We start from the raw sequence: 11,931 nt of genomic DNA, 5'->3' as shown, positions 1-11,931 counted from the left end.
TTATACATGGTTATGCTCAGGATATGTCAGCCCATTTCTACTGGAAATGCCTTTTGGTTAAACTTTCAGCAAGGAATTTGCATTTGCACTGTTAAATGTTTATATAGCCTTAATGCACATAAAAACAGCTGCTTGTTTAAGTAAAAGGAATGGATGTTTTTTTTTTGCACTAGTAAAGTTGTGGAGTTGCATTTTGTCTCGCAGACATTATATCGTCAGTTATATCGTTATCGCAAATTTTCAAATATATATCGTGATATATATTTTTGGCCATATCGCCCTGCCCTATGTACATCAGTCATTTTCCAGGTAATCTGGGTTTAAATGAGATTAAATTAGATTTTTAAAGAATTTCCTGCCAGTATAAAAATGTTTTTAGAAAAGTTTAATGGACCCACACTTCTTCTTTTCCTCTGCCTCTCACAGAAGGTTGATGAATTTGAAGCTCACTCTATACTGATATCAGAAACTGTGGTAGTTTTCCGCATGTGTAAAGAAACCTGGTCATGAGCAGATGCTCGGACTTGTTTAGTGATGATTTTTCTTTTTTCTCTGTCAGCTTGCAAGCTTTGGTAGCCTTCAGCGTAACTTCCCTTCTCTCCACCTCGGTCTTACTGGCTTGCCTTCTTTCGTTTTCTGTTCTTTACATTTCCCCCTCTCATTTTCTTTCTTCTTTCTGTTCTTCCTCTTCTTGCTTCATCTCTCACTAGGACAACAAGAGCTCGCCTCTTCTACCTCCTGACCTGTTAAAAACTCTAGCAGATTTTGAGGAGGAGGAGGAGCTCGTCTTTACTAAGCCTCCTGATTTCTTCCAGGCCTTGGCTGGCCCTCTTAGCACTGCTCCTGGACCAAATATATTTGTATGTAGCCCTGTCTTCCTCACCCAGCACTCTTCCCCATCCTTAAACCCTGACTTCCCTGCATCTAGTCTGAAGCCACCCTCTGCTCACCAGAGCTGCTCACATTTCCAGATGTTAGAGTTATTGTCACAATCTGCAGAATCCTCACATTTAGAGGGACAAAGGAGTTCATCCCAGCATGCAAGCATCATCCTTTGATAGACCTTACCTGATATGAATTTGGCTGATCTCCCAGCAGAGGTCACCCTCTCCGGTGTATCTAGACACCTTCCAGCTCAGCTGCTATGTTTAGATCGCTCCCAGGAAGTCGTGTTTTAATCACAGACTCACCCTCTTCTTGCTTATAAAAGCTTCAACTAAAAAAAACTACAGCCGAACTGTTTTTAGCCGCAAAGTCCAGCCGTGTTCATCCTTTGACTTTTATGGGGTTGTGCACCTTGAAGTCGTCTTCCACGGTGCCAGTTTTGACTTGTAGTTTAATGTCAGAGCTATCTGAGGGAACCAAGGGTCAAACTGACGCCTGCGGCTCAGAGTGCAGGGTTAACTCCGCCCTTCTCAAAATGAAAATCAAGTTTAAGGATGGTGTGGTCGGAGCTGTAGCGCTCTTCACTGAAGCTCGGATACACCAGGACAGAACTTCCTCCCAAAGCCGTTAAACTCATCCAAGCTGAAAACTGCTCTGAGGTGCACGACGGTGATCTACAACGAGAGATCAGCCAAGTTTATGTTGGGCTTGGACTTTAGAGGTCAAACTGAAACATACCTCATAGTCTCATTGATTTACTTCTAAGATGTTCAATGTTTTGAAGCACAGCTTGAATTTATTAATTAAAAGTATTCTCAGTCTTTGTTACGCTGGCCTGGCCTTGTTTGTGACAGAAGTAGAGAGCTAACAGTGGAGGGGATTTTTCTGGGATGAGGCGGCTTCAGTAATCGCATGCTGTATGTTTTCAAACTTTAAGAGAAACACGGGGAAACAGCTGGAGACTGAAATATTATGGATCCTTTTTTCGGAAACAAATCAATTGAAACTGATTTGGGTTTCCAAATGTGAGGCTTGAGTTAGGAGAGCTGTGTTTAAGATTTGAGTGATTGATTACCGACGCATTTAAATTCCTGCAATGACTTTCAAGGATCCAGTTTGGAAACCTCAGAAACCACCAGCTGCACATCACAAAGATTTACTTGATGTGTGATGCAGCTGCTTCACAATAAAACTCCTCCCCGGGGCTTTTACTGTGGAACAGCTTCATGACTCACTCCTGCACTGATCTGAGGTCAGTCATCATCTTCTCTCTCTCCAGCTGCCAAACCAGACCCGAGTGGACAGCGGCCCCGAGGTCATCAGCCAGTCGTCGTCTCTGCTGCCCATACCCGGCTTCCCCATGCAGGTCAGAGCCTTGGCCTCGGTCCTGCTGACCTCTCCAGCTCTACTTAATGCAAACACACACCATCACACATTCTCTGGTTTTTCTTTCACGGTTGAAACTGAGACTCGATATTTGCGCAGAGTTTAGTTTTTAAGACCATCAGCCTGAGAAGAACGATGATGATGACTGCGTGACTTTGCTTTAGTGGATTAATAGTCAAATGAAATAAGTGAGAGTGGCAGGTACGACCACAGTGAGGAACAAACACAAAGAGTTTGCAGGCAATAAATGACAGCATCGGTTCACGGATGGTAAATGTGAACATTTGAATACTCGTGGTTTGCTCAGCTTGTTAGCAATAGATGATGTCACTGAAGTCTTCCTTCATAATAATGATAAATACGAGGCTGACGGCAGCTTGTGTTTGTGTGCAGGAGTACAACCAGAACAGCATCTTCAGTCAGGCCTACGGTAAAAACCTGCCGCCCAGCTCCAAGCCCGACGCTCCCATGGTGCACCAGGAGACGTCCCTCTACACGCTGTTTGAGGGCACCCCGTGGTCCCCTTCTCTCCCCGCCAGCTCAGGTACGTCACAGAGATGTGATTAATATTCATTCGTGCTGGGCGGAACGTGCGGCTAATGGAAACTGTGCTCTGATTGGCAGATCACTCTACGCCAGCCAGCCAGTCTCCTCACTCGTCCAATCCCAGCAGCCTGCCGTCTTCCCCTCCAACCCACAACCACGGAGCCATGCCTTTCTCCAACTTTGGACCCATCGGGACTCCGGACAACCGGGACCGCAGGGGAATGGACTGCTGGAAGGCCAACAAGAGTGGTGAGCCTGGAAAATGCTCTTGCTAATGGAGCCGTTTGATGTCTGTGATCCTTTAGATTTTGACCATGTTTGGTTCAGTTTAACTTTTTCAAAACAAAAGTCTATGGTTTAACATTCTTATCAGAGGAGCAGCTGATCAAGAAGCGAACACTGTGGGCCAATAAACAGCCAGTAAAGGTCACGTTGTGTTTCAGGAGCAGTCGGCGGATTCGGTCTGGACTACCTGCCAACCGCGGCCTCCTCTGCATCAGACAGCAGCTGGCACCAGGCTGGATCGACGGGCAGCTCCTGGGCCAATCAGGACTCTCCAATGGAGGAGTCGTCCTCCACCGTGCTGCTTGACAGCCTCAAGGTAACACCAGGCCCACAAGTTCAGACGCCTGAGAAGAAATGATTCGTGTTTATCGTTTGACTCGCTGATGTTTTCTCCCTTGTGCGACCTGTGCTGGATTTAGCCTCACGCTAACCCTCTGCCTTCCCCCACAGTCCATCTGGTCGAGCTCCATGATGCAGCCGGGCCCTTCGGCGCTGGAGCAGCTCCTCCTGCAGCAGAAGCAGAAGCAGCAGCGAGGTCACGGCGCCATGAACCCGCCTCACTGAACGGCAGCGCGAGGCGGCGCTTTGTGTCCGGACGTCAACAAACCACCACCAGGAGAAACGGAGGGGAAAAAACCACAGATGTTTGACGAAAACAAGCTCCAACTCAAATTAAACCGGCGAGAAACGGTGGAGGCTGGGGAGGCAACACGACCCCCCGACGAGGCTGAATCACCACCCCCACCCCCCTTGGCTGTCAAGGAGCGGTGACGCCCCTCCTGGATCGGAGGGCGCGGGATCTCTTCGACCGCGGTGCCACGCACCACGCCACCGCCGGGTTTCATTCAACCGGTGGAAATCTGAACATTGAGGAACCACCCCCCCTTCACATCACTGCCCCCCCGTTATGGACAGACGCCACATCTCCACGAACTCATCATCTGGAAGAATTTCTTCTTCTTTCTTTGGAAAAAGATTTAAAAAAATTACAACGGAAAAAAGAACGACCTCCTGGACGTCTGCTCGGTCCCGATGGAGAGCCGGTTTTTAGCGTCTCCGCCGCCGCTGTAGACTGAAGCGGGGCCGTTCGAGAGCCAGAATGATGTGGTTGTCGGGATTGGGGGGAGGCCAGGTGATGCACGGGGGGGTCAAAACAAGACTGGACTTTCTGATCTCCATTCATTTTCATTACTGAGGAGGGAGGAAGGAAGAAAGGAAGGAAGGAAAGTTTTCAGCTATATAAATATATACGTGAATATATATTGCCATAGTTGGACTTGTGTCTTAGCCGTGAGAATCAGGACTGGACGTTGTGAAGCCGGGTGTAACGCCTCCCGGGCTGAGCGCCCGCTTGTGTCGGTGCCCGACGACGGGGTGGCTTCACGATGAACATCGCAGGAAAGACTGAGGAAAGATCATAAACACCCTGTCGACCGTAGGGATAGTGTCACTGTTAGCTTCAAGAGATTGCAGTTATTAACAAAAAAACACAAAAAATAGAAAATGTACTTTGTGATTTGTTCGTAGCCGTTTTAGCTTTGCGCCCTCTGGGGTGATACAGGTATGTCTATTAGCTTCCTGCTTGGATATTTTCGGGGTTCTCTTCCTCTCTGACCTCTTCTTCCTGTTATTTCTTTACGTAATGAAGAAAAAATGGAAATATGTAACCCTGCTTGCTTACCTGCATTTACTGTTTGTTTTTGTTGCCGTTCTTCTTCACTGGTTTTATGCAGCTCGCCCAGAACGTTTTCTATTATCCTTTCTTGGAGAAGCACGACTGCAGCTCGAGGCTGTGCAGCAAATTTGTTTTTTTATTATTATTATTATGGAACGGAGTGTCTGGAGACCCTGTAGCTCTGCTTTTATTGAACCTGTGAGTGAAGCCCCGCCCCCTTCAGTGTAAAGCCACCCTAACCAGACTCAAAAGCTACCAAGAAATAACAGCTAAAAAAGTGTATTTGATTACTGGTTAATCTGCAGGTTCCAGTAGGCCAAAAATATTTCCCGGTTTGCTGTAAAATACAGAAATATTTAGTTTAATGACATAAAAGTAAAAACATGCAGAAGGTGGTGAGGAGGTGAGGACACGCTGAGTAACTCGCTCAGCACAGGCAGAGTGAAATATGAAGCAATTAAGAAATTATTTTAATGAAGAATCTATTTTCTTTATTTAATCAGTGAATCATTTGTGACGACTAAAAATTCCTTCAGTGTTTCGTTTCCTGCTGCTTCTAACCAATCCTGTAAGAGCGGCTCAGCTTCCTGTGACTGACAGATAAAGGGCGGTGCTCTCATGGTCCTTCGCCGTTGCTGCTCTCCTTTCCTTCTTTAAGGGTTTAAAGATTCATTTGATTTTTTTCTAACAAACCTGCAACGTCGTTCAGAAAAAATGTAAAACGTCTAACTCGCTGATGAACGGACTTCTTGTTGCTTTCGCTTCATTTGAAAGAAGAAGGTTCACCTGCAGCCCAGTTTGATCTCACGCCAGTAAAACCAGAGCATATATTTTTTTTAAATAGTTTTCGCTTCAGTGGAAAGAAGTACTGAAACCTTGCGAAAGCAAATCTTTGAATAATTGAGAGCAGATCACGAGCAGCTCTGCAGGGAAACAAAGTCTGCTTTAAACATTAAACTTTAGCTTCAAACACCAACGTCAGTATTTCACTCGTCTATTAATCAGCAGTGCAGTTTATTGAAAACATGTAATTATTAACGTCTTTACTGCAGGTTTCACTTTTCAGAGGAGTGCGGGGGGGTCGGACCTGTGGAAAAGAAAAACCATCACAGAGTCCGCGTGAAACTTTGGATCTGCAGTCTGTGTGCTTTGTTTCATAACCTAAGGATTTAGCCCCAAATAGGTTTCACCGTTTTGTTTAGTTTATCCAAAAAGTCGCGAGGTTCCAAACTGACGGGAAAACAGGATAGCTCATTAACTGTCCTCTGAAACATCGTTCAGGCCGCCAGTGACCAGGTGTCAGGGCTGCGCGTGAACGTGAAAATGTTCTTTCAAATGAAGTCTCGTACGCCACCTTTGACGTCACGGTTTTCTGTGCTCGGACGACGGGAATGTTTATGTGTGAGCAGCAGGATCCTAAACAGATTTAACGTTTCCATGACACCAAACAGTTTCTCCTCATGAATACTGAAACGTTTTTCTGTCCTGTGACCTCTGAGCTAAAGTGAAGTTGAACCATTGAGCTCAAGCTGCCCTCAAGCATCGGCTGGCCTGTGTTTGCTTCGACTTTGTGATCACGTTGTGGGAAAACTCAGGATCTGATGTAAACGCATCACGTTAGGAGCTGAACAAAGTTCACGGCTCAGTTTTTATCAGCCACTAACAATAAAGTGTTCAGTGTGGTATCATCAGCACACTTGTGTTTCTATACTTACCGTTTAAAAAGATAAATACTAATTTCCAAACTGAGGCACTGAACTCAAACCCTTCCCCCGGCCCGGGTAATGATGACCTGCTGGATGTTATTCGCTTCGTTACTGTGGCTCGCCCTTCATTAAATGACGCAGGCAGAGGTTAGACTGCAGGTGTCTTGTTTTTATATTTTTGCCGTCGTATTTAACCGCTTTAAAACAACAAGCCAAACTCGATCCTCGTCCATCTTTAAGTAGATTTTTAGGTCTAAACGAGTTCCCGGGAAGGTTCATGCGGTGGGAACGGGCTGATGCTGGATCTGGGGGCATCTGTGGCGTCACGCTGTCATTATTTTAGAGCGACAGCTGGCTAATCAGGATGCCAGGCTTGAGCAGGATTTGACAGTTTGAACCGACAGGAAACAGTTTTCCATGTTTAGAAAATAAAGTTCTGAGGAGGAAGAAATGAAAGCCTGTTTTTATTTTCCTGGTGGGGCATTTTACGAAAGCGGACTTCAGAGAGACGTGTCTGTTCTCTGTGTGATTGTGCTTTTCATGTTGCATTTACAAAGTGTATTTGAACAATAATAAAGATAAAATATTCCTGAACGTGAGGGCGAATTCGACCAGAAGTGTCAAGGAGAAGATCCTCTTTGTTTTCGTGTCAGAAGCTCACCACGTAGATCTCTGCTGACTCTCATATGAGTTACTTGATGTACTTGGATCGTCGATGACATTCCACTCGGAGATGTTTGGGAGGCTTCAGGGCGGCGGGTCCTCGTCGGTTTGTGCTCTGACAGCAGATTTGTAGTCACGTTTGAGATCTGAGCTTTACTTTAAGGCTTTTTGTGTTTCTGTCTCTCTGTAGACTTTCAGAAAAGAGTGAATCAGACTTTAAATAAAAACCAACTATGTTCTCCTTTAATGCTGGGTCCAGTTTTCTGTGTGTTGACCACCCACCTTTAAATCAGGCCGTTAGCGTCGTTTCAGTCCAGAATCGGTTCAGGAGCTGGGTGTGGAGACGGGGTCAACCCTCGTGTTCAAATGTGACAGATTTAAACATTTTATCTCTAAAATGGGTGGCTGTAGCTCAGGTGGCAGAGCAGGTCAGCCACTAATCAGAAGGTCGGTGGTTCGATCCCAGGCTGCCTCCTGGCTGCATGCCAAATATCCTTGGGCAAGATACTAACCCTGTGTTTGCCTACTGGTGGTGGTCAGAGGGCCCTCTGTCAGTGCGCCCCAGGGCAGCTGTGGCTACAATGTAGCTGCCATCACCAGTGTGTGAATGTGTGTGTGAATGGGTGGATGACTGAATGTAGTGTGAAGCGCTTTGGGGTCCTATGGACTAGAAAAGCGCTGTACAAATGCAGGCCATTTACCATTTACCAAAAGAAATGTCGCATGAGCATCAAGACGTCTAAAGAATGTCTGTTTAAATTGATCTGAGCTTCCATGTCTTTGTCCACAAAGAGGACTTCAGCACACAAAATGTTTTAGTCTACATACAATTTTGTGTGTTTTTATCCAACATTCGTACAATCTTGGTGTTCCTAGTCAAAGATGACCGGTCATTACAAATGAATGGAGCAGACACCAGTTGGTGTAAATGAGTTCAGGTACATCCCCGTTTCTCAGATGGACATAGCAACACACATCGTTTGGGTTTCCTGGCAACCACCATAGGAACATTTGCCAATAGAGCCTCTTTTGCTTGGGAACAACTGTGTTGGTCGTTCTCACAGACAGCTGTGACAGATGTTTTTGAGGCCTTGCTCACAGATCACTGTGTGGCAGCACCGTGGCTGGTCGAGTGAGTGGTGAGGAGGCGAGAGGCCAGGAAATACAAAGTGAGGAAGTGTTAGAAGCTGAAAATGGCACGAAATATCATCCAGACCAAGAAATGATGAGGAGAAATTCAGTGAGAAGAGAATGACCACGGTGATGGTGCTGTCACAGAGTGGGAACTTGTCCCCACTTAAAAGTTAAGCTTTCAGCTGAAAGTCTCATCAGAATGACCACAGACAAAAGTATCAAGGATGTGGGACACGTAAAAACCAGCTTGAAGGGAAAGCAGATTTACAGAGACAACTGCAACGAGATAAGCCTGAAAGAAACCAAAGCACATGTGAGTCTTTTGATTTTTGGTGTTGTGCACAGAAAGTCATTCGCCAACAGTTTACGGGATACAGAGTAAAGTCGGAGGTAAAGACCAGGCTGTCGACAACAAGGTAAACTGGCAGTGATCAGAGAGGTGTGGAGCCTACATCAAAAACGTCGCAGTGGACGAGAATCGGGTGGCTTTAGGGGATGCTGCCCCTTCAAACAGTGTAATTATTCAGACTCCTGGCAAATTTTGACTTGGTTACTTTTATTCAACCAAGTTTTGTTTTGTTTTTTGTGACACAAGAGGCATCACTGTGGGAAAAAATATTTCTCAGCTTTTATTTACATTTGAGCAGAAAGTGTCATGTCCAGAATTATTCATACCCTTCTCACTATTCTATAGAAAAGCCTTTATTGGCTGTTACAGCAATCAAACGCTTCCTATAATTGCCGACCAGCTTGTCTCCACAGGTGTTTTTGCCCGTTCATCTTTAGCAATGAGCTCCAAATCTTTCAGGCTGGAGGGTCTTGTTGCCATCACCCTGATCTTTAGCTCCCTCCACAGATTCTCAGCTGGAGTCAAGTCAGGATTCTGGGCCACTCCAAAGCATTAATGTTTTTGTCTGCTAACCATTTCTTCACCACGTTTGCTGTGTGTTTTGGGTCAGTGTTGTGCTGTTTCTCTGCAGACTGCCTGATGTTGTTGTTGAGAATCTTCATGTATTGCTCTTTTTTTTTTCATGGTGCCGTTTACTGTGATTAGGTTTCCTGGTCCATTTTCTGAATAACACCTCCATAGCATCAGGTTCCCACCACCATGTTTGACAGTGGGGATGGTGTTCTTTGGGATGAAAGCTTCTCCTTTCTTTGTCCAGACGCCTTATCTGAATCGTGTGTCATATCTGAAGAAGTGGCGTCCTCCTTGATCTGCATCCTTGGAACCCAGCAGTGTGCAGTGTCTGTTGGACTGTCTGCTTCGAGACATTGGCTGTGTCCCAATTCAGCGACCGCACGCTTTGTAGTACGCATTTGTAGACCGATTACGTCACAGCGACGCGACGAAGGGTGTCCCAATTCGAAGTGTATTCCAAATGCGGTCGACAAGTGTGCAGTTCATTTCCCCAAATTTGAAGTGTGGGCTGTATCCCAATTCAGGGTCTGCAGCCTTAAAAGACACCATGCTGAGAACTGGCTTTGGACTTTCAAGTACAACATTATACCAACAACTTCAGATGAGACATCCTTACTGGTGTAACATTTTCTCAGCGAATGTTTGCTTTTCCCGTTACATGGTGGTGGTAATACACAGCATTTTTATGTTTTTATTCTGAGTGGTGGGTGTGAAGATATCTTGGCAGTTGCCCGGCAGCTCCCTTCGAAGTGAAGAGGGGACGCGTTTTTGGGGGAAGGGCTGGGGTATGTTTTCATTTCCTCCTTGGGATGATAAATCCTGCTATGTTTGGAAGGAGAAGGGCTGAATCAAATTCAAAGATCTTTATATAGATGGAAGATTTGCATCATTTAATCAGCTTAAGCAAAAGTTCAATTTACCGCATTCACATTTTTACCGTTACCTACAAATCAGGCATTTTATGCAATCCAATATGAAGAATTACCAAGATGTTCCACATGAACATTTTTTAATGTGCTCCTGAGCCCTCCTTACTCCAATCGTTTGATTTACACTATTGTACATTTGTTTGATGACAGCATTGAAGTGCAGACTACGAGGATAAGAGACGCTTGGAGGGAGGAATTGGTTATAGAAATATCAGAATCAATGTGGGACAAATGCTTATCAAAGATTCATTCCTGCTCTGTTAACAGCAGACATCAGTTAATACAATTTAAAATTGTCCATCGGCTACATTACTCCAAGGTTCTACACAAAATGTATCCTTCAACTTCCCCATATGTGACAGATGTAAAGTCAAAGTCAAGTCAAAGTCAAAGTCAACTTTATTGTCAATTCTGCCACATGTACAGGACATTCAGAGAATAGAAACTTCGTTACTCTCAATCCCTAGATAAATAGAAAATGAACATTTAACTATAAGAGTGATTAAAAATGCAAGTAAAATATTTTAAAGTAAAAAAAATTAAATAAAATTAAATAATATAATACAATTTTACATATAACAAGAAAGCTATACAATATACAATAAAGTATCAGAGAGCACATTGGCTCACGCTTCCTGGCATTGCCCCTCATTGACCAACTTCTGGTCCAAAATATTTGATTGGTACTCTAAAGCTTACGGGATCTCCATCTCACCCAATCCAGAAATTGCAGTTTTTGTCTGTGCACGTTCCAGATTATGGATACTTGTAGTTTCTAATCTCTCTCTTTTTTTTTGTCCTTCTCTATTGATTATTATTGTGCTATTTCTTGTCCTATTATCTCAGCACTTGAGCTGTATTTGATTGTTGATGGGTTTCTATGCTGGAAAAATTAAAATAAAATATTGAAAAAAATTGGCAAAAACATTCAAATGTACCTGTTCTAAGATTTCAGTGTTTTTAAAAAAGATAAAGTGAGCTATCAACAGAACGCAAAACAATTTCATCCTGTCACTTAAAAAGAGATTAACTGACATCAGGCAACACTTTACTATGCAATACCACTTTTCTACCACAAGATGGTGCAGTGACTCTATTTAACCAGGTAATTCATTAAGAGAAAATCTTGTTCACAGTGTCGGAGAAAAGACAAACCCTCCTGAGTAATGCAGATGAAGCTTTCTGTTCACCTGAAGAGACTGGTATCTTTATTTACTCTTTAGAGGTTTTCACAACACAGCATACACGAAATACAAATGACTGTTGTGGAAGCTGCTAATGTCAGTACGGCTTGAAATATCCATGAAAACTATGTGAGTTCCTCATCTTACGCCCGGGAACATGAAGTAGAACAAAAGAACAGCCAGAAGATGCTGACGACCAAAGATGAATGGCTCTTCAGATCTGATCTGCTGCAGTGAGAGGCTGCTGCGACGCCCACAGTGACAGGAAACACCAAAACTGTGTACAAAAACACACTTCTGCACACTGCCCAGCTCCACTGGGGGCGACATCATCCAGTAGGCGGGGCTCTCCTTCTGCACTGTGTTCAACCATTGTGTCAATAATAAGTGCTGCTGTGAAGAGAACAATTCTCAGACTGAATGTTGAACATCAGCTAGTTTCTCCTGATGATTTAAACCTTGTTGTACAGATGGAACATTGGCTGTGGATTATTCTTGCTGCTCTTTTCTTTGGTGAGATACAAACATCAACATGTTTCCTCTGCTTAAATAAATGTGTGAGTCTGATTAATGGTGAGTTTTTAATCATGTTTATTGATCCATCTCTTCCTCTGCA

At 44.3% G+C, this 11,931-nt stretch overlaps 1 protein-coding gene across 2 annotated transcripts in view; it reads left to right on the top strand.

The window, feature by feature from the left end:
• smg7 (SMG7 nonsense mediated mRNA decay factor) overlaps positions 1–7,393 on the top strand; it is a 21,352-nt gene extending 13,959 nt beyond the window's left edge. The window contains exons 19-24 of one of the 2 annotated variants that reach the window (XM_005751332.2): positions 711–860; positions 2,165–2,251; positions 2,665–2,815; positions 2,896–3,066; positions 3,261–3,418; positions 3,553–7,393. In XM_005751332.2, coding sequence (XP_005751389.1) covers positions 711–860; positions 2,165–2,251; positions 2,665–2,815; positions 2,896–3,066; positions 3,261–3,418; positions 3,553–3,666 — 831 coding nt within the window. In that variant the 3' untranslated portion in view covers positions 3,667–7,393. The remainder of the gene's footprint in view (positions 1–710; positions 861–2,164; positions 2,252–2,664; positions 2,816–2,895; positions 3,067–3,260; positions 3,419–3,552) is intronic. The other variant, XM_005751334.2, reaches the window with a different exon arrangement.
• The last annotated feature ends 4,538 nt before the right edge of the window (positions 7,394–11,931 follow it).

This window comes from Pundamilia nyererei, unplaced genomic scaffold (genome assembly GCF_000239375.1).
Source record: "Pundamilia nyererei isolate P.nyererei 1_Seehausen unplaced genomic scaffold, PunNye1.0 scaffold00307, whole genome shotgun sequence".
In the NCBI taxonomy this organism is placed as follows: domain Eukaryota; kingdom Metazoa; phylum Chordata; class Actinopteri; order Cichliformes; family Cichlidae; genus Pundamilia; species Pundamilia nyererei.
The sequence above is the reverse complement of the archived record's forward strand: the minus strand, read 5'-3'. Positions and strand labels throughout refer to the sequence as shown.